This window comes from Aquarana catesbeiana, linkage group LG02, assembly GCF_042186555.1.
Source record: "Aquarana catesbeiana isolate 2022-GZ linkage group LG02, ASM4218655v1, whole genome shotgun sequence".
Taxonomy (NCBI): domain Eukaryota; kingdom Metazoa; phylum Chordata; class Amphibia; order Anura; family Ranidae; genus Aquarana; species Aquarana catesbeiana.
Window position 1 is genome coordinate 56,792,714 of NC_133325.1, and position 22,729 is coordinate 56,815,442.

The 22,729-nt window shown below is 42.5% G+C and overlaps 1 protein-coding gene across 2 annotated transcripts in view; it reads right to left on the reverse strand.

The window, feature by feature from the left end:
- The window catches only part of ME3 (malic enzyme 3), a 254,281-nt gene that overhangs the window by 213,235 nt on the left and 18,317 nt on the right, over window positions 1-22,729 (reverse strand). For both annotated transcript variants that reach the window (XM_073612948.1, XM_073612949.1), the window contains exon 2: window positions 20,690-20,918. In XM_073612948.1, coding sequence (XP_073469049.1) covers window positions 20,690-20,911 — 222 coding nt within the window. In that variant the 5' untranslated portion in view covers window positions 20,912-20,918. The remainder of the gene's footprint in view (window positions 1-20,689; window positions 20,919-22,729) is intronic.

The following is a 22,729-nucleotide window of genomic DNA, read 5'->3' on the forward strand; positions in this document are numbered from 1 at the left end:
TGGAGGTTATACACAGCGATAGATTATAACTAGAAAACGTGCAGGGAACTTTAAGGGCCATTAAGACTCTTGTGTTCAGCTAAGTGTTGTTCCCGCGATTCTATTCACGACACCTCCAAGTCAGTGCACCGCCACATCAATGTATTTTAGCATAACCCAACATACATGTGAACCATCTATGTGTTGTGAAAAATGCATGCTATATTGTATGTACAGTATACCCAAACAAATAAACTGTGTGCTCACTTTTTGTCTATTTAATATAACAAAACAATGTTTTAACTGTTCAATTATTGAAAAAAACACCTGTTGACCCTGCCAGAAAGTTTGTAAGCTGATAACCTAATGTATTTTCATTCATTCATTTCATTTTTCATTTATAAGGCTTCATGCACACGAGACGCCAATGCAAACTCGGCTGAACACGTGTTTTTAAAAGCTGAAACCAGCGTTTAGAAACGCCCGTTTTGCCGCATTTGCATGCCGCGTTTTACCGCGTTTGCGTCTACAGAGCAGAGAATGACATTTTGTGACCCAAATTTGGGGCCCCGTATCTCAGGGCCACTTGGTGTTAGGAACCCCAAATTTGGTGTGCTAACACTACAACATATCCAAAATTGGGGTTCCTGGCACCAAGTGGCCGCGAGATACCGGGCCCCAAAATCGGGTCACAAAATGTCATTCTCTGCTGCAGAAAAGTGCTTGACATTTTGTGACCCAACTTTGGGGCCCCGTATCTTGGGGCCACTTGGTGCTAGGAACCCCAAATTTGGATATGTTGTAGTGCCAGTTCCACTGTGTTTGCACACCAATATTTGGGGTACCGGCGTTTAGTGTCTGCAACGTGGAAAACTTTTGCGTCTGAACCCATTTTTTTGCTTCTGGAAAAACAAGGTTAAAACACAACTGCCTAAAAACGCCAAAAAACGAGATTGTGTACATGGACACATAGGATAACATTGAATGGGTTCAGGGGCAGTTGAAAAAAAGTGTCCAACTGCCTCTGAACGCGCGTTTAACAGCGTCTCATGTACATGAGGCCTTAAAGTGGTAATCAAATCTGCGCTATCAGAAGTATGAACCTGAATACTAAAATATAATGCTATAAAATATTTTAAAGTGAAAAGTAAAAATGCGATTCGGAAAATGCTGTGCAAAGTTCAATTCCGAATCGCATGATTTTTATGGAGCACTTAGAGATTCCCATCATTTTGATCTTTGCACAGCAAATTGAAGCACTTTCACTTTACCTTATCTTGAGTTTGGATCAATTGCTTTCTTTGATCCTATGGACTTTTGTGTTGTAAACATACAGTCATTCATGGTTATTTATTATTATTTTATAACATTATTATTTACATGTATTGCACTATTATCACTTTAAAATATTTTATAGCATTATATTTTAGTATTCAGGTTCATACTTCTGATAGCGCAGCATATATATACTAGATTTGATTACCCCTGCATGCTGTATGAGACATGTGTAAGGCTTGCAGCTGATTCATAAGTGAAAAGAGATATTACTGGATTTAGAGTTAGTGGAGGCTCATAGGATTTTTTTTTATTTTTACAGTATTAAAGTGGTTAGCATTTTTGCCTAGCAGGGTCATTGGTTCAAATCCCACCACCTGCCTGGAGTTTGCATGTTCTCACTGTGCCTGCGTGGGTTTTCTCCGGGTACTCCGGTTTCCTCCCCCACACCAAAGCAATGCTGGTAGGTCAATTCGCTCCTTTCTAAATTGGCCCCAATATGTATGAATGTGAGTTTGGGCCCTTAGATTGTAAGCTCCTTGATGGCCAGGAAATGATGTGAATGTAAAATATACTTGTAAAGCGCTGCATAAATTGACGGTGCTAAATAAGTAAAAATAATATATTATTATTAATAATACAGAACTAACCCCCCCATGTAATGAAGAAAAGAGATACTTCCTGTCCTAGGGTGACAAAGTTGCCCCGCTAAAGATACAGTAAGGAAAGTGTTGTCCCCCAGCACAGGAATTAAGGAGGAGACTGGGAAAAGAAAAAAAGGAATGCAGCCACCATATCTAAGAATCAGCAAGCTACAATAGAATACATTTTTGTTCTTGGGTTTAACATACAAAAATCGCACATCGCCACATATCAGGACAGTCTGAGTGGATCCTAAGCCCCCTTTCATACGGTTGCGCGTTTGCCAGTCTTTTCAGGGTGAGAAAAGTGCATGAAAACGATTCCATTAAATCCTATGTAATGGTTTAAATGGTCCTGCACGTAGGCAGGTGCAGTCTGTACATGCCCACTGTAGGTGGCACTCAACTTAAGCAGCAGGAAGTCGTGGGGAACTTGGCTCCTCTGACTTCCTGTGGTCACCAGGGGAACTGCTGTCCAATTGGAGGCTGGCACCCCACGGGATCATGGTGGCCATCTTGGGCTAAGGGCTGTGTCTATTTAAGACAGGTTTGGCACACTTTGTGGGAGTGTAGGGACAGGTTCCCCGTCTGGCAGGGACAGCGCATAGTGGCAGGGAGAGGTTCCAGTGGAGTAGGGAAAGTGCAGGGGCTACACTATCTCAACTTAGGAAGCCTCCTATTTGGGTGTGGACCGGCTAGGCGGCAGCCCACTGCAGAAGCTTTCGGCATCCTCTCAGGATATATTCCTCTGCTACAGTTTCATAACTGGCTTCAGTTGGCTGTGCCTACCCACCGGGCCTAGTTGTACATTGTTAGGACTTTCTAAATACATTGTTGTCTTTCATCTCGGCCTTGGAGTGATCTCTGCTCCCTGACACCACATGCCGCACCCTGCTCACATGCATGCTGCATCTTTGGTGCAGTTTTTCAAAAGAGCACCAAAAGACACCACTTTGTACGTCAATGGGAATGCATCCGTGTGAAAGAGCCCTTCAGGAAACCTATCGTAGCAGAAAAATGAAGGCTGCCCTGCTGACTTTTCCTTCCACAAATGCTAATTATCTGAATGTTTTGCCAGCCATCTTGCTTTAATAATTTAATTCACCCAGAACCGGTATTCAGACTTTCAAATTGTTGAACCAGTGAATCAGCACAACAGCCATGCAGCTATTATTTTCAGGCATCTCAGCTGGTTAAAATTTCTTAGTCATGGACCAATAGACAATAGTGTAGAGATACAAGGTGTCTTGGCACTGTAGATTGCTGGGTAGGTGACTCTGAAACAAATAGGCTGCAATGTACATTCAGTGCAGGACCAAATTTTGCGAGCACATGTGATCACTGAATTCCAGATATATTCACTACAGTATATGGCTCAGCAGTATATGTACAGCACTCTGTGATTCAATACAAAACCAGCGCCATAAAGACATCTTGCTGTAGAAGAACTAGTTTCCTGCACAGATCCCTGACCTCAACCCTACTGAACAGCTTTGGGATGAATTGAAATGGTAATTATAAACCAGGTCTTCACCCCCAACATCAGTACTTGGCCCTTACAAATTATGTTTCGGCTGAATGGACTCAAATTCCCGCAGACATCCTCCAAAATCTTGTGAATAATCTTCCAAGAGGGGTGGAGACTGTCTTAACAGTAAAAGGAGAACCAACTTCATGATGATGCCCATGGTTTTGGAATGGGATCTCCAACAAGCTCAAAAAAAGTGAGGGTCAGGTGTCCATAAATGTTGGCCATACAAATCCCATAGTCCATCTCGGAAGTGAGCAAAAAAGAGGGTGGTTATGTTACTATATACAATGGGACAATAGAGAACAAGCTTAGCCATCTTCTAACAGGGATTGGATTACAGGAAGTCGGATCACTAGACTTTTTTTTTTTTTTCCCCAAAGGAAGCTGAAAGCAAAGAAGGTACTTTCAAGTAAAGAATACATACTTGAAGATAAAAATTAAACCAGAGTTTTAAATCAGTGATTCTCAAACTGTGTGCCCCGAGAGATTTACAGGTGTGCCGTAGGAGTTTTGAAAAATATTTAAAATTGCTGGCGTTTTGAAACATATCCAAAAATGAAATGGTAAATCGATGTCGCTGGAAGGCTCCAGCACTGAACTCCTCTCACTCCAGTGCTCTTGCCTGTGGGTTGTCACGTACAATGAAAGGGTATCACATTGTACATTGAGGAGGCATTAGTGTGGCCGCAATTGGGAGCACCTTAGAAAGGAGGCTTTGTTGGACTGGTTGCACTACTTTAGCTGGAGAAAAGAAGAAGGTAGGTGATACCTCTTATTCCTGCACCCCTGGATTGAACAAGCAATTAATCCTTTGTAGTGGGGTGGAACACCCCACTGCAAGGGTAGATTTTGGGGTAACTGGAGGGGGTGCCATGGGTGTAAAAAAGGTGTCCCCCTTTTTTATTTCAGAAAGATATAGAGGATGGAACTCTTCTCCAGTCAAGTCAGGTCAAGGAGGTTTTGCTACCCAGCATATCCTAGTTATTATAAACCAGAGAATGGTTGTTGAATGGTGAAGAATGATTTTTGTGTCTCACTTTTCTTAGATCCCAATTCACACCTGATTGACGCTGCCACATCGCTTCTTTTGCACGTTTTTGTTGTTCAATTTTGGAGCAGCACCATTCATTTTGAATTGGCTTTCCTCCGCTCCAAAAATGCATCAAAGAAGCTCATGTATCAAATTCTGGCATTGAGCCAAGCGCGTTTGATGTTGTATATTTTATCGCGATTTTTGAGCATTTTGTTGCCAGACAATCATGGCAAAAAATGAATAAAAGTTTGGATTGGAATCTTGAATCGCAGCCAGATTCCCGCGATTCCAATACGCTCAGGTGTGAACGGGGCCTTAGACGTGAGCACTGCCCAGGTTGCTGTGACAGGGAAAGGGGTCACAGTAGTTGCCTGACCTACATTTCATGTACATTGGGCCCCCTAAATCTGTGAGCTGCACAGTCTGCACTCATAGCACCTCTTCCACTGACAACACCAACTGAATGAACTGCTCATTACAGCACCACTGACCTAATCCGAGAGGTTTATTTATTCCATAGTACTACCACATACCCAATAAAACACTGCCATACACACCCATGTGTAGACATCAAACACATTTCCTACAGGAACAGCACAGTTTTTACAACCAGCACAATAGGTTTATGACTGTCCTAAAATAAACCCTCAAGACTATTTTACTATAAGCCAAGAAACTAATCTACAGTAATAAATAAGATAGACCCTGTCCCCAACTTAAAGTATTGCAGGTCAGAAAAAAAATCAAGTACTTTATGATTGTTGCAAGGTTCTCTTTCAAGAACTTTTTATTTACCTGTAACATGCTATTGGACTTTTAGAAAACTGCACTGCGCCTCCAGAGTGCGTTTCGAAGCGAACAGGGCACATATGAAAAAAAATGTGGTGACTGATGTTCAACCAGTGTGGAAAAACACCAGTCACTGCACTATGTGTGAACGAGCCCTAAAACTAACCGACCAAGTGTCAAGGAATAGATGCTTCCATTAGACTAGTGCTTTCCCACGCCTTTAAGCACCCGCAAAAAGTCTGGTCCTCAGGGATTCCTTCAACTCACGCACATGATTTAACAACATGACCGCCCTAGTAATTGTCACAGCTAGTTCATCTGTGAAAACTTCTCAATCTGACCTGTTGGTAGTACTTTAGGACTGTTAAACTGTATTACAGAATTCCCATGGAGCTTTTTACAAATTCTCTTTAATCATAATGTGACATTAAAAAAAACAAAAAAACAAAAACACAGCATTAAATGCATTATGAAAGAGCTTCTGGGACTAGCAGACTAGAAACAGAAAAAAAAGTGGTAGCATTGATAAATGCCAGCGTACGAAACTGAAAAAAAAGAGAGGAACTGAATTCTGGAAGCTTAGTTTAAAAAAAATGCGGGTAGATGGCCAAGGAATAGAAACAGTATTGGCCTGTGGTCCACCTGTAGCCGATCTTCCCCCACTACTGACTTGCCATACCCTGTTCTGCATTGTGTCTCTGTATGGAGGTGGCCATCTTTGTAGAGGCAGGCCTTTGCTTCCTCATGTCAGAACCTCCAGCAAGGAGAACAACGCGCAGTACAGTAGTGACATCACTAAATCACACTCCAAATTTCCTGAGACTAGCAGTCAGAGATCTCACACTGCAGATATACAGCTCACACAGCTACATGAATGAATTCACAGGAGTGGCAAGGCACAGGATGTGCACTACTATCTTTCAACATGAATGAAAGACAAAGGGGAATTTTTTTCAAGGTATAGCTTAAACTTTTATAGATGTTGGGTGAAGGCTCTTTTTCTTAGACGTGACTGGGGGAAGACATCTACAGAGTGGAATTGGCTGTGTGCAATACTTTAGTCATAGCTCCCAACTGTCCCCGATTTCGAGGGACTGTCCCTGATTTGGAGCAATGTCCCTCTGTCCCTCTTTCCTCCTCATTTTCCCCTCATTTTGGTCTGATCCATATAGTTGTATATTAAAATGCACTTTTTATCTTTCAAAAAGTGTTTCCCCGCGCTAAACCTTTCATCCAATTTCTAAGTTGCTGCATTTGTAAACTTTAAAAGCCAATATAAGGGAATAGTAGTGGTAAAAAAAAGCCCTTGTGGATTTAATTAACCTTATTTTTGTTAATTTTCCTTTAAGGGGGTGTGGCAGGGGGCGTGTCCTATGCCTACATACATTTTCAAGTAGGTGTCCCTCATTCCCATTTTAAAATGTTGGGAGGTATGCTTTAGTGGAAATTTCAGTGGGGAATGAGCGGATTGTAGAAGGACTCCTTGTCAGAATGAGATAAGCACCTCTGCCTTTCTGTTCCCTGTAACAAGAAATGTAAATGACAGGATAGTGCCGGTGTCTTGTCGAATACTGTCCCCCATCGGATAGTGTCCGCCCTGTACTGCGGAGTCGCAGTACAGAGGACAAACAAGACGCCGAAAGTCTCCAAAGTTGAACAGCTGATCATCAGCTCTACACGGCGCCTGCGCACTTATTCTGCCCTGAGTCCAGGTTCATGCCCCACTATCCAAGTGGACATAGAGTCAGAATAAAAATATGCCGAGCGCAGCGAGGCCGTGCCTGAAGCGTGGCGAGCGAAGCGAGCCCGCGAGGGGCCCTGTTAAAAGCGTTGACTATTAAGTGCCCAGGTGCTGTGTACAGCTTATGGTCAGCTGATCGACTTTGGAGACTTTCGGCGTCTCCTTGTCCTCCGTACTGCGCAAGCACTGCCCCTGCTCAGTACGGGGCGGACACTATCCGATGGGGGGACACTTCTCGTCAGAACACCGGCATAAAAAAGGTGTGAAAGTGGATGAAATGACAGACTCTAGATCTAGTCTAGATCCAAGCCATTCGTTTAACTTTCCTCCCTCTGGTCCCTTGTCCACGACACATATGCACACTATTTTTATTTAGTTTTCTGGTTCTTTAGAAGCCAGTCGCAAAATGCATCAAACTTCTGCCACCTTTACCACACGTCTGTGCCCATATAGTAGAGCTCTCCAAATCTAGCCTCCTGCAGGACTTTTTTATGTATGGTACCACTGATGTAAGAGGGGAATATGATGAACTCAATGGAGACTCTGATGGGAACCAAGATGTAAGGAGGGGGGGGGGTGTGACGACAACACATTGATGTGGACTCTGATGGGTTCATGATTATTTGGAAGCGTTTGCTTTGTTTTACGGAAGTTTTTCAATGTTGCTCTAACTCATATCATGCAGGTTAAAAAGAAACAAAATATTAAAAGAAAAAAAAAAAAAAAAAAAAAAAGGTGATTTGTTCATTTATAAAGCTGATTTTTTTGGGGTGATAAATATTTGTAAAATATACGATGTGACCCATGTATTAAAAAAATTGGAGACCCCTGCCATATAGGATTAAGCATATTTTCAGATCCAAAGAGTCTATTTCAGGGCTCAACAAACCCCAGGCGCCAGGTCACCATTACAACACCAGAAGTTTGGACCTGGGGCCTGGGCTGCCGACAGAATGCTAAATCCCCCCGCCCCTGCTATGTATGCTGGTCTCCTTTTGCCCATCTGCAGGCCCAGGACTGGCATAGCTGGTGCCACCGGGAGGAGAGTGTGTGACGTCATTTCCGAGTACGCATTGACAGTTTCCCCGGCCATCAAGGGCGAGAAAGAATGTAATGCACTGTGATGTGCATTGCATTACATTCAGTGGAGCAAAGGGGAGACATGCAAGATCTTTTAGACTCTGCATGTCTCATTAAAGGGAACCTGTCACCAAAAAAATATCCCACATCACTATGTAATGGGAAAAAAAAGGAATAAAAAAAAAAAATAATTATATAATATATATATATATATATATATATATATATATATATATATATATATATATATATATATATATTTTTTTTTTTTATTGTAATAAATTAAAGTTACACCCAAGCACATAAAATCTTCCCCCCCTCCCCCAGTCCAACATTTACGCACGTAACAAAAGTAAAACGCACGCGTTGGGGTGCCTACGCCTGAAAACGACAATTGCGATACACAGGTTACATATCGCCATGCATGCTGGAATGAGAGCAATAATTCTAGCACCAGACCTCCGTCGTAACGCTAAACTGATGACTAATAGGGGGCTTTTAAATTGTCGGCTAGGGATAATATAGGGCACTGACATGTTGAGAATCTATTTACTCAGAGCAACCTCAGCTTTTATATTTTACCAAAAATATTGGGTCACTTATTGCATTTTCGTGCCCCCTAAAATTAACTTTTAATGTGTTTTTTTTTTTTTTTTTTTTTATAACTGAAATTTGCTTTTTAGACTTTTGCGGTAAGATCTACCACTATTTTATTCTCTAGGGTGTCTTCTTTCAGAAAAGATATAATGTTTGGGGGTTTTATGTAATCTTCAGGTCTAAAATTATTTTTTAAACATGTGCAAAAAACGCCTCTGGCAACGAAAGAGTTAAAGGATAAGTTCACCTTCAGTAACATGTTACATGTTCTACCTGTAAGCTTCAATAGTTTAAAAAAAAAAAAATGCCTCCTAACTTTTTTAGCTGGCTCCTAGATTCAAAGCAAATTTGTCAAGCCCTGGTCTATTTGATGACAGCGATTATCATAAATGTACATTAGGAGTATGGAATACTAAAACAACTTAGAGGTTGGCTCCCAAAGATAAATGTGGAGGATGCAAAATATAGGCCTATATTTTATAAGGTGCATTTTTTTAATGGCTAGCTTTTTATGCAATAACAAAAAAAAATAAATAAATTATACTCCCATTCAGGGGCATTGCTAGGTCTACAAAAGATCTGGGGCTAGAGCCCATAGCAGCGTAGTAAAGAAAGTCATACGCTTGGGCAGGCATACACATGTATATACAGTAATATACGTTTGTGTGTATATATATCCCCAGAGAGCCCCCCACTTACATCAGGGTCCCCAGAGAGTCCCCCCTTACATCAGGGTCCCCAGAGAGCCCCCCTTACATCAGGGTCCCCAGAGAGCCTCCTCCTTACATCAGAGTAATCAGAGAGCCTCCCCCTTTCATCAGGGTACCCAGAGGGACCCCCCATTTAAATCAGGGTCCCCAGAGAGCCCCCCTTACATCAGGGTCCCCAGAGAGCCTCCTCCTTACATCAGAGTCCTCAGAGAGCCTCCCCCTTTCATCAGGGTACCCAGAGGGCCCCCCCATTTACATCAGGGTCCCCAGAGAGCCCCCCTTACATCAGGGTCCCCAGAGAGCCTCCTCCTTACATCAGAGTCCTCAGAGAGCCTCTCCCTTTCATCAGGGTACCCAGAGGGCCCCCCATTTACATCAGGGTCCCCAGAGAGCCTCCCCCTTAAATCTGGGTCCTTAGAGAGCCTCTGCCTTAAAATCAGGGTCCCCAGAGAGCCCCCACTTACATAAGGGTCCTCAGAGAGCCTCCCCTCCCCTTTGGGGACCCCTGCAGAGACTCGGGGCTATAGCCCCAAAAGCCACCCCCTAGTGACGCCCCTGCTCCCATTGATTAATTGATTAAAATTACCGACAAGTTGTGTCTATAGCAAGTCTTTACTATTCAATTTCAGGTCCACTTTAAATGCATCTCTGCTGCATAAACCAATATCATGTAAGCTGACGCATTTAATAAAGGAGACTTCAAAATGAACAGCAGGTAGCTTTCATTTGTGCAATCACTTGAAAGTTGGTTTTGTGATGGAAAATATTCTTATGGAAAATGCACATGTACAGGTGACCCTAGATCTTGGAAAGAAGTAAACCTTTGTATTATTGAATACAAATAAAAAAAAAAAAAAAAAAAAAAAAAAAAAAAAAAAAAAATCGCTCATCACTACATTCTTCATTTTAAATATCTTCTCATTTTAAGTTAAACAAGCAGTATATGATTATATAATATAGGTATGTACAAGGACAAGAAAGGAAAAAAAAAAAAAAAGTTTGTAGATTTTTAGCAAGCAGTTTATGCTGGGACTTTTAGTATCAGCAGGGAGGTCACAGGTCATCTATGCATGATTCAGAAGAATTATGATAGCAAGCTCATCATTAATTTCTGCTTAGTACAGCGCAGAGTGAGACCATCTTATCAAAAGTGCTGCAATAATCATATCTGGAGATAAAGAGGAACAACCAGGATGTGACCTACTGGAAAAGTACATGTTGCCGTCAGCTAAAAAGGTCTTCCTGATCTTTAAACAGACCAAAGCATTCATTTCAACATAATGTTCTCAAAAGATTGGACACTTATTTTATACATGTTATTTACCTCTAAAAGTCCCCCTTGTTTGAACATCTGAAAGCCCTGAGATTGCTGCTAGGTTCTGCCAACTTGTATTTATTTTATTATTACAGATCGGTAAGCAACTGAAGCAAAAATCAGAGCTGTCATTCAACGGACATTCTAGTATCACTCTTTCCCTGGCAGCTACATATGAGGTTATGAGGGGAGGAGAGGGGCAGAGGAGCTGGGTCAGTACAGGCAGTAATTAGACAATCCCAGAAATGGAGAGAGCTATGACATGCAAGGAGGGGGAAGGGCTGTACTAGGGAACTGACGAGTCAATTTTCTGAGCAAGTTTGAATGTAAATTGCTAGTGACTAAGAAAACATTCCAAAACAATGTAAGTGAGTGTAGGGAAGTGTTCTTTTGTACACTGTCTGTGACATAGCTTCCAACTGTCTCCGATTTGGAGCAATGTCCCTCTGTCTCTCTTTATACCTCCCAACTTTTTGAGATGGGAATGAGGGACACCTATCAGCAAAAGTATGCAGGCATAGGACACACCCCTGGCCACTCCCTCTTAAAAGGAGAATTGTACAAAAAAAAAAAAAACAAGATTGGTTAAACCCACAAGTGCTTTTTTTTACCACTACTATTCCTTTATATTGGCTTTTGGAATTTACAAATGCAGCAATTTAGAAATCAGATGAAAGGTTTAGTGCATGATAGATAAATAGTGCATTATATATACACAACTATATAGATCAGACCAAAATGAGGGACAAATGAGGGGGAATGAGGGACAGAGGGACATTGCTCCACATCAGGGACAGTCCCTCCAAATCAGGGACAGTTGGGAGCTAGGCCTCTTTCCTCCTCATTTGGCCCTCATTTTGGTCTGATCTATATAGTTGTATATAAAATGCACTTTTTATCTTTTAAAAAGTGTTTCCCAGTGCTAAACCTTTCATCTGATTTCTAAATGGCAGCATTTGTAAACGTCAAAGCCAATATAAAAGGAATAGTAGCGGTTAAAAAACCCTTGTGGGTTTAACTAATCTATTTTTGGGGTTAATTCTCCTTTAAGGGGGCGTGGAAGGGGGCGTATCCTATGCCTACATACTTCTGCTAGTAGGTGCCCCTCATTCCCATCTCAAAAAGTTGGGAGGTATGTCTGTGAGGTTGTTTACATTCATGCCTGGTACCTAACATAGAGTTCGTATTACAAATAGATTATTCCTGTTAAGAGGTTGTTTCCTGCCCCTGCTTAAGGGTCAGGAGACCCCTCAAGACTATATATGTGGATGTCTTACAGGAAGTGAAGGGAGAGAGTGGCTAGCCACATGCTCTGCAAGTCAGGAAGTGCTGCAGGCTGATTTTGTGCTGTATCCAATCCATCCATCCATCCATCCTGCCAGGCTGAAAAGGGACAATAGGCAAGTGTTACTGCACTTTGCAGCTCACTGTTTGTTATATTACTGTCACTCCTGTGTGGGAATCAGAGATGGCTGCCAGATGCTTCTCTGATTCACTGAAACTTTCTATTTGCATACTGCAATATACTTGGGGTATTCTCAAGTGTACGAGAGCAAAGCTCATTTTATTATAACCTATCAAGTGACTGGTTTGTGTTGAAGTGTATATCTGCCACTTCATTATTTAAAGAAACAGTGTCCCTTTTTGGTCTGGGGGGTTCCTAGTTAGTATTAGCCTACGTAATGGTAAACAGCTCAGGGTAGCGACAGGCTGGGCTTCCGACGGCCATTTGGATAGGCAGAAGTCCGGTAGCATTGATAGCCTATAGTCAGGTTAGGGACCAAGAGACTAGAGGCTAGATAGGCCTGATTTGCCTTGCAGGTGGTGTGTTCCAGACTTCTTCCCCATCGGTGTGTTCATCTGTACAAGCGCCCCCCCAGGAAACCACCGATCCACAGATGCATCAGCATTTGTCCTCAAGCAGGACTGTGGTACACCTTGCAAGTCAACTCATCAGGGGCCCCGACAACTGAACTTGCCACAGTGCCTAATTGGAGGTATTGGCATTAAAGGCCTTTAGTATATATGACCCCCTAAATTTTTCATTCCTTGTTATATTGCAGCCATTTGCTAAAATCATTTAAGTTCATTTTTTTCCTCATTAATGTACACACAGCACCCCATATTGACAGAAAAACACAGAATTGTTGACATTTTTGCAGATTTATTAAAAAAGAAAAACTGAAATATCACATGGTCCTAAGTATTCAGACCCTTTGCTGTGACACTCATATATTTAACTCAGGTGCTGTCAATTTCTTCTGATCATCCTTGAGATGGTTCTACACCTTCATTTGAGTCCAGCTGTGTTTGATTATACTGATTGGACTTGATTAGGAAAGCCACACACCTGTCTATATAAGACCTTACAGCTCACAGTGCATTTCAGAGCAAATGAGAATCATGAGGTCAAAGGAACTGCCTGAAGAGCTCAGAGACAGAATTGTGGCAAAGCACAGATCTGGCCAAGGTTACAAAAAAATTTCTGCTGCACTTAAGGTTCCTAAGAGCACAGTGGCCTCCATAATCCTTAAATGGAAGATGTTTGGGATGACCAGAACCCTTCCAAGAGCTGGCCGTCCGGCCATACTGAGCTATCGGGGGAGAAGAGTCTTGGTGACAGAGGTAAAGAAGAACCCAAAGATCACTGTGGCTGAGCTCCAGAGATGCAATCGAGAGATGGGAGAAAGTTGTAGAAAGTCAACCATCACTGCAGCCCTCCACCAGTCGGGGCTTTATGGCAGAGTGGCCCGACGGAAGCCTCTCCTCAGTGCAAGACACATGAAAGCCTGCATGGAGTTTGCTAAAAAAAAAAAAAAACACCTGAAGGACTGCAAGATGGTGAGAAATAAGATTCTCTGGTCTGATGAGACCAAGATAGAACTTTTTGGCCTTAATTCTAAGCGGTATGTGTGGAGAAAACTAGGCACTGCTCATCACCTGTCCAATACAGTCCCAACAGTGAAGCATGGTGGTGGCAGGTGTGGGGGTGTTTTTCAGCTGCAGGGACAGGACAACTGGTTGCAATTGAGGGAAAGATGAATGTGGCCAAGTACAGGGATATCCTGGACGAAAACCTTCTCCAGAGTGCTCAGGAGCTCAGACTGGGCCGACGGTTTACCTTCCAACAAGACAATGACCCTAAGCACACAGCTAAAATAACGAAGGAGTGGCTTCACAACAACTCCGTGACTGTTCTTGGCCCAGCCAGAGCCCTGACTTAAACCCAATTGAGCATCTCTGGAGAGACCTAAAAATGGCTGTCCACCAACGTTTACCATCCAACCTGACAGAACTGGAGAGGATCTGCAAGGAGGAATGGCAGAGGATCCCCAAATCCAGGTGTGAAAAACTTGTTGCATCTTTCCCAAAAAGACTTATGGCTGTATTAGATCAAAAGGGTGCTTCTACTAAATACTGAGCAAAGGGTCTGAATACTTAGGACCATGTGATATTTCAGTTTTTCTTTTTTAATAAATCTGCAAAAATGTCAACAATTCTGTGTTTTTCTGTCAATATGGGGTGCTGTGTGTACATTAATGAGGAAAAAAAATGAACTTAAATGATTTTAGCAAATGGCTACAATATAACAAAGAGCAGATCTCCGCTGATTGTGAGTGAAGCGGAGCGAGCGCCAGCGATATACACATAGCCGAGTGTACTCAGCTATTTTCAGCTCTACTCACAGTCAGCGGCGGGACTACGAGAAAAGCCAAATCTAGCCGAGTACACTCGGCTATGTGTTTGTCGGCGCCGCTCGTTCCTCTCCTCTCGCAATCAGTGGTGATGGGCGGGACTGAAAGAGGAGCCGAGTCTAGCCAAGTATACTTGACCTTGTGTATCTCGCCGCCGCTCGCTCCTCTCCACTCACAGTCAGCACAGATCGGCGCCAATTTTAAATAATCAGCGGCTGGGCAATGCTGCAAAGAGACTGGCAAGGCTGCAAAGGCACTGGGCAAGGCTGCAGAGGCACTGGGCAAGGCTGCAATGATGGACAAGGCTACAGATGTACACTGATAAGGCTGCATTGATGGGCATTTAAATGTAAGTTTTTTTTTCCTTAAAATTCCCTCCTAAATTTGAGGTGCGTGTTATACGCCGATAAATACGGTATTCTTAGTCCACTCTTCCTTTAGTGAAGGCTCTGGCTCATTTGGTTACCTGCAGGTTAGCGCCATAGCCTGTGTGGAGAGGGCAACTTCATATGACCCCCCCCCCCCCCTCATAACAGTGCTACATTTAATCAGCATTTAAAATACCCGCTTTTACCTGTATTTTATTGTAAGTATGGGGTAGGGTCATGTGCACAGGATGATTTATATAGATCAGACTAATAAATATAGATTTCAGCAATACTTTCACCAGTGATATGGGTAGATATCAAAGGGGTCCAATGCCTTGGGCAGCAGAACTGGGGGGGGGGCAATACCAAGCCTCAAATTTAGAAAAATCATAAGAATGAAAAATCCCTTTATAGATAACCTTAAAGCCAAAATTAAAAACTCTAATGGAGTCAGGCAGCATATGCATAGCTCCCAACTGTCCCTGATTTCGAGGGACTGTCCCTGATTTGGAGCAATGTCCCTCTGTCCCTCTTTTCTCCTCATTTGTCCCTCATTTTGGTCTGATTTATATAGTTGTATATAAAATGCACTTTTTTTTTCTAAAAGTGTTTCCCAGTGCTAAACTTTTCATCCAAATTCTAAATTGCTGCATTTGAAAGGAATAGTAGTAGTAGTGGTAAAAAAAAAAAAAGCCCTTGTGGATTTGATTAACCTTGATTTTTTGGGTTAATTTTCCTTAAAGGGGGTGTGGCAGGAGGCGTGTCCTATGCCTACATACATTTGCTAGTAGGTGTCCCTCGTTTCCCATCTCAAAATGTTGGGAGGTATGCATATGCAGTAATCAAAATGGTGCTTACTTTTACTTTTAGCCTCTTGTTTCACTCTGCAGAACGTTCCAATCAATATCAGTAGAACAAAAGCTCTCTACCTGGTCAGATGACAACACAAGGTCCATCTTATATATTTCGGTAGTACAAGTAGGTGGCCTTTACTCCTGGCCAGTTTAGTGCTTACATAATGATTTGTGAGCTCCCTTCTAAACAGTAGTACCCTGAGCCCACCTCCTGTGAACCCAGAGCACCATGATGATGGACACTTAGGGGGTATGCCCAGGATGCCTGAGCTCACTGGAAATGGGTTGGAGGATGCAGCACTGGGATGCAGGTTGGTGTGCCAAATGAGAATGAGAAAAAGCTAGAGAATAGCAGAGCCTTTTTTTAAACATCACGGGCTACTTATTTTCTCTCATTTATTACAAAGGCAGAGTTGGGTTTTAACTCAGCAGAGAATTGTAGAGAGGCATCAAAGGACTCTTTATAGTTCAAAGAACATGTGACCACATTTATTTTCTCTTATCTGAAGGTCTGTAGAACTGCTTCTGCATATTAAAGGGGAACTTCAGTCCCCCCTCACAGTTGGTCCCACTCATCCCCCGCAGCATGTGCACAGATGAGTCGAAGGCTCTGCCTGGCCAGCAGAGGCACACGTGCAGGGTGTTTTCTGCATATGCACAGAGGCGCAAAGATTCAGGGCCTGCACTTTTTTCGGCATCTTCATGCATGCACAAAAAAACCCACGTATGCACAGATCACTGGCAAAAGCACCGATTTTGATCTGCAGATGTGTGACATTCAATCTGCGCACTGTATTCCTGCTGCACGCCAAGTACCACACTACGCTAAAGGGAGCACAACATCATTTTCGCCTAGGCGGAAAAAAAACATTTATTTATTTTCTCCAATGTTGGAGAGGGAGGATTGAACTAGATGCAAACAAGTTGTTTTCCTGAGTAATGCCGCGTACACACAAGCGGACTTTTCGACCGGACTGGTCCGACGGTCTATCCAACGGACTTTTGGCGGACTTCCGACGGACTTTCCGAACAAACGGACTTGCCTACACACGATCACACCAAAGTCTGATGGATTCGTACGTGATGACGTACACCGGACTAAAATAAGGAAGTTGATAGCCAGTAGCCAATAGCTGCCCTAGCGTCGGTTTTTGTCCGTCGGACTAGCATACAGACGAGCTGACTTTTAGATAGGATCTGGATCCGGCGGAGTTCCGACATAAAGATTTGAAACATGTTCCAAATCTAAAGTCCGTCAGATTTTCGACCGAAAAAGTCAGCTGCAGGTCCGATGAAGCCCACACACAGTGGAATTGTCCACCGGACTCGGTCCGTCGGACCAGTCCGGTCGAAAAGTCCGCTCGTGTGTACGCGGCATGAAAGGTCCGCTTTAACCACTTGAAGACCAGGCTTTTTCTTGCACTGTTTGTTTTTGCTACAAAAAATACTAAAAAAAAAAATAAAAAAATAAAAATAATAATACTAAAACATAATTCATTTTTTTTTGTTTTTAAGCAAAGATCCTAGGGAATAGAATGGCGATCCTTTTTTATGTCACATGGTAATAAATATATGACGGTAATTCCGCGCTTAGGAATATAGAAACAAGGAAAGACTGCTGCCCCCCTATAAATGAAAATCACCTAGGTGAAATCCAAAATGTAAAAAAGTTTTGAACAGGGGAATTGGCGCTGTCCGGCTATATGTGCATAAATCGTGATTCTTCCAATGAGTGTAAGCACGAGTGGGGGTGCAGTGAAGGACGGGGACAATATCAGTTAATGCTGAGACCACGTTTTTCTTCACCAGAAGGACACACTTTTAGGACTTTGATTTTGGACACTTACTTTTCATAAGTTTTTGTTTTCTTTTCACATATTTTTTTCCAATTTTGGACTTTTTATGCACATATGTTGGGGATTTCTACTTTTATTTTTATTGCTAAAACTGTTTGCTTGTATTGCTAAATACTGTTTTGATTGCCATAATTGTTTGTATATTGGATTCCTTGTTTTTCTGCCCCTTTTTCAATTTGTGGGCACATTCCCCTATACACATATAGATATTTGGTATATATTGAGATAATGGCATATTCACATACATTTTAGGAGCACGTTGCACTTTATTACATCACACCTGTCAGGTGTATTGTTTGCACTTGATATACCTCAGCCCTTGCAACACATTTGTTACACGCACAATATTATTAATATTTTTTACACGCATTTTCAATTCTTTTTGCACTTGTATGAATCACCATTTATGCACATATAGCCGGACAGCGCCAATTCCCCTGTTCAAAACTTTTTTATGTCACATGGTATTTGCATAGTGATTTTGCAAACGCAATTTGTCTTGGAAAAAATAAACTTTAATGAATTAAAAAAACCTAATTTTTTTTAAAATGTGAAAGATGATGTTACACCGAGTAAATAGATGCCTAACATGTTACGCTTTAAAATTGCGCATGCTCGTGGAATAGCAACAAACTACAGTGCTTAAAAATCTCCATAGGCGATGCTTTAAATTTTTTTTACAGGTTTCCCGTTTAGAGATACAGAGGAGGTCTAGAGCTAGAGGTATTGCTCTAGCGCTAATGTTTGCAACGATACCCCACGTGTGGTGCGAATACCGTTTACATATATGTGCGCGACTTACATATGCGTTCTCTTCTGCGCGTGAGCACAGAGGGAAGAAGGCGATTTAATTTTCCTTTTTTCCCCCCGATTTATTTTACTTTTTATTTTTACACTGTACCTTTGATCTTTTTTCTATTACTTTCATTCCTATTACAAGAAATGTAAACATCCCTTATAATAGAAACAAGGATAACAGCTCTTTATAGAGAGATCCGGGGTCAAAAAGACCCCAAATCTCTCCTTTACCTTTAAGCAAAAGATTGAAAAAAAAAAAGAGAAGTTGATCTTTTGCTTTTAAAAAAAAAAAAAAAAAAAATTAATAAATATTATATAGTTGACCTCCACCCTGGAACGTCGCTCCAGTCCTCCAAGGCCATAGAGGCATTCAAAGACGATCTATTCTTGGATCGCCTTTGGGACCAGCCGGCAGCACCGTCGGATCGTTTCTCCGGCGAACCGCTGAAAACGGTAAGCCCGAGAGACACCGGCGAGGCGGTGTTTATGGGACAGACGTTTACCGCCCTTATGAAAGCGTTCCAGTGGCTCAATGAGCCGCTCGGAGCGCTTTCATGAGTAAGCCAGCCACCAGAGAGACGAGGGTGAGAAAGGCACAGCTACTGTAAGTGGAAAAGAGGGTCAACAATGCCCATTTGCATGCCTCACTGTGCCCATTTGCAGCCATAGGTCCCCCGAACTTCAAACTCGGTAGTTAAGGGTTCCTAGATGCCCCCTAGCTGCAGCCAAAATTTGGGGTCTCTGAACCCAAAGGGTCCCAAAATGACATTGTTGCAGATGGACACAGCTGACCAAATTTGGGGCCCCGTATCTTGGGACCATTTAGTGTTAGGAACCCCAAATTTGGTTTGCAAACCCAGTGGAACTAGCACCATAAAATATCCAAAGCTGGGGTTTCTGGCACCAAGTGTCCCCGAGATACAGGGCCCCAAAAATCGGTTCAGAAAATGTCAAGCTCTTTTCTGCAGCAGAGAATGACATTTTCTGAACCGGGTTTGGGGCCCCGTATCTCAGGGCTACTTGGTCCTAGGAACCCCAGCTTTGGATATTTTGTGGTACCAGTTCCACTGGGTTTGCACACCAAATTTGGGGTTCCTAGCACAAAGTGGCCCTGAGATACAGGGCCCCAAAGTCTGTTCGGAAAATGAAATTTTTTGCTGCAGAAAAGTGCTTGACTTGAGTATAAGTCGAGGGGGGCACTTTCAACACGAAAAAATGTGCTGAAAAACTCGACTTATACTTGAGTATATACGGTAAGTTAAAAAAAGTCCCCTCTAATAATAATAATATTAAGTACCTTCAACTACAGTCATTGTTGCCTCAATCAATAAACAATGAATATACAGAGCAACATTGGTATTTGACCATCAAAAATTGTATTATATGACCAAAAGTTTCTGGACACCTATCCATCTCACACATATATGAGCTTGTTGGACATCCTATACCAAAACCATGGGCATTAATATGGAGGTAACCCTCTTTTGCAGCTATAATAGCCACCACTCTTCTTGGAAGGTTTTCCACAGGATTTTGGAGTGTCTACTGGAATTTCTGCCCATTCAGCCAGGAAAACCTTTGAGAGGTCAGGTAATGATCTTGGATGAGAAGACCTGGCTCACAGTTGATGTCCTGAATGATCCCAAAGGTATTCAGTAGGGTTGAGGTCAGGGCTCTTGAGTTCCTCCACACAACTCATTAAAGCGGAGGTCCGCCCACCGCTGCAAAAATTAAAAGCCAGCAGCTGCACATACTGCAACTGCTGACTTTTAATAATCGGACACTTACCTGTCCTGGAGTCCAGCGTTGTCGGCACCGCAGCAAATGGAGTCGGGTGCATGCCGCCTCCATTGCGAGTAAGGGAACCCGGCAGTGAAACCTTACGGCTTCACGCCGGGAACCCTAATGTGCATACGCAAGGCTCCTCTCTCCTACTGGCCCGGCGGCCGGGAAGGATTAGGGAGGAGGGAGGAGGAGGGAGCCCGGGCAGTGACGTCAATACCCGCAGCTGAGGCTCCTGGAAGTGGGAACAGGATACCTGTGAAAGCTAGGTATCCTGTCCTCCCTCCCCTCGAAAGGTACCAAATGTGGCACCGGTGGGGGGGAGGAGTACAACGAGCAGAAGTTCCAATTCTGAGTGGAACTCCGCTTTAATCCATGTCTTGGAGCTGACTTTGTGCAAAGGGGAGCGGTCATATTGGAACAGAAAAAGGGCCTTCAAACTGTTACCATAAGGTTTAAAGTGCACATTTGCCTTTGTATGTATGTAACACTTGAGCTTAATAATTTGGACGGGTGCCCACATACTATTGCCTAAATTGTGTAGCTACTGGTGTCCAAAGATAGGCCTAGCATTCCCAGAATCCTTTGTGGGTCTGTTATGAAACACAAACCTTCATAAAACATTTCCATGCAATAAATGATTACCTTATTGAGGTGGGGGTTTCTGGTGATGTCATATCCCCTCTTTTTAATATGCTGTGTCTTGTTGGGAAGCGCGTTGCCGGATCCAGCGTGACACACTCTGACCAGATTCCAGTTCACTCTCTGAGGGTTCCTGACCAGAGAGAGCCATGACCCTACCCTTAGTGCGCAAGGGGCAGCTTTATTTCCCGTTGACAGGATACGATTGACTATCAAGCTATTCATTTTTTATCTGAAAAAAAAAAAAAAAAATTATATAGAAAACAAAATATTCAGTCATTGCATTTAGTTAAAAAAAATGAAAAAAAAACAAAACAAAAAAAAAGGCAGCAAGGGCAAACTATTCTTTTTTTTTATCATGGCACTCAACCCCAATTTCTACCCATTGTTCTACCACCGACCATACCATAGAGCCTATTGTTTGCATGCTATAGGCAAAAGTAGAGTTTTACCTTACTATGTATTTTTTATACACATTGGATATTAATGTATTAGAAATGGGAGGAAAGGGTTGTGTGGCCCCTGCCAGATAGATTTTTAGCCCGATCTAGAAAACCAATGGCAGATTGGTACTAGAAAAAAAAGAAGAAAAAAAAAAAAAAACAACACACACAAAATGTCTGGTCCCCCACCCCTACTTGGTTTAAGGAGCACCCCGTTTTATGCTTGAAAACTGCTATTGCCAGAACCTCATATGAATTTGTATGACCTCCTCAAACCTTATTCCACTGACGAGTTGAATCCAGCTCCTCAGTAACACATTTTCCTTTAAAAAACAAGCACACAAATGTAGAACAGCACCACAATAAATACCCCCCCCCTCCATTTCCCAGAAACAACCATTCAGTACACTAAACAATCAAGCTAGTACCCTCATAGCAAGAAGGTGAGGAGTGTGCTGGCCTTCTTCTTTAGAAACACCAGCCTGTGTCGTCTTCAGTGCCAGGTAAGAGCACCAAACATTCAACTGCCCACCCCTAAAAACAATGACCTAGAGGAAAAGTGTGTGTGTGTGTGTGTGCCGCTCAGGCTGGATAGGGAGGGGGTATGTAGACAGTTCATCCGCAGCTGCTACTGGAGTGCTGACAGGGGATGGAGCCCGTCCTGGCTACTGCAAGAGTTCAAGGAAGGAAGGGTGACCCCTGGAAGTTGCCCATCTATGATGTCCTTCTGCGATGAATGGAGTGGCAACCTTAGCCTGGACTCCGACCAAGCCACCCCCACAATGCATTTCACTTCGCCCCCTGGAGCTTAGTCATGGGGATCGTGACTAAGCTCTGGGGGGGGGGGGGCTGAGTGAAACGCGTTGGATGCATGGCCTGGTCAGAGTCCAGGCTGAACTGTTTTTTTTTGGGGGGGGACTTTGAATGAGACATGTGTCCATACATTTCTATCCCTGAATCTAGTACATAGAAGAGAGGTTATGACTTTAACCAGCCCGGAAGGATTTACCCCCTTAATGACCAGGCTATTTTTTGCAATACGCGTCGCTTTAACTGACAATTGTGCGGCCATGCAACATTGTACACAAATAGGGCTTTCTTTTGGTGGTATTTGATCACCTCTGTGGGTTTTTTTTTTTTTTGCGCTATAAATAAAAAAAGAGCGACAATTTTGAAAAAAAAAACAATATTTTTACATTTTTGCTATAATAATTATCCCAAATTTAAAAAAAAAAAAATTTCATCATCAGTTTAGGCCAATAAAAAAAAACAAAAAAAACACATTTCTTCATCAGTTTAGGCCAATATGTATTCTTCTACATATTTTTGGTAAAAAAAAAAAAAAAAATTTTGCAATAAGCGTATATTGACTGGTTTGTGCAAAATTCATAGCGTCTACAAAATAGGGGATATATTTATGGCATTTTCATTATAAATTTTTTTTTTACACTAGTAATGGCGGTGATCTGAGATTTTTAGCGGGACTGCGACGTTGCAGCTGACAGATCGGACACTATTGACACTTTTTTGGGACCATTTACATTTATACAGTGCTCAGAGCTAAAAATAGCCACTGATTACTGTATAAATGACACTGGCA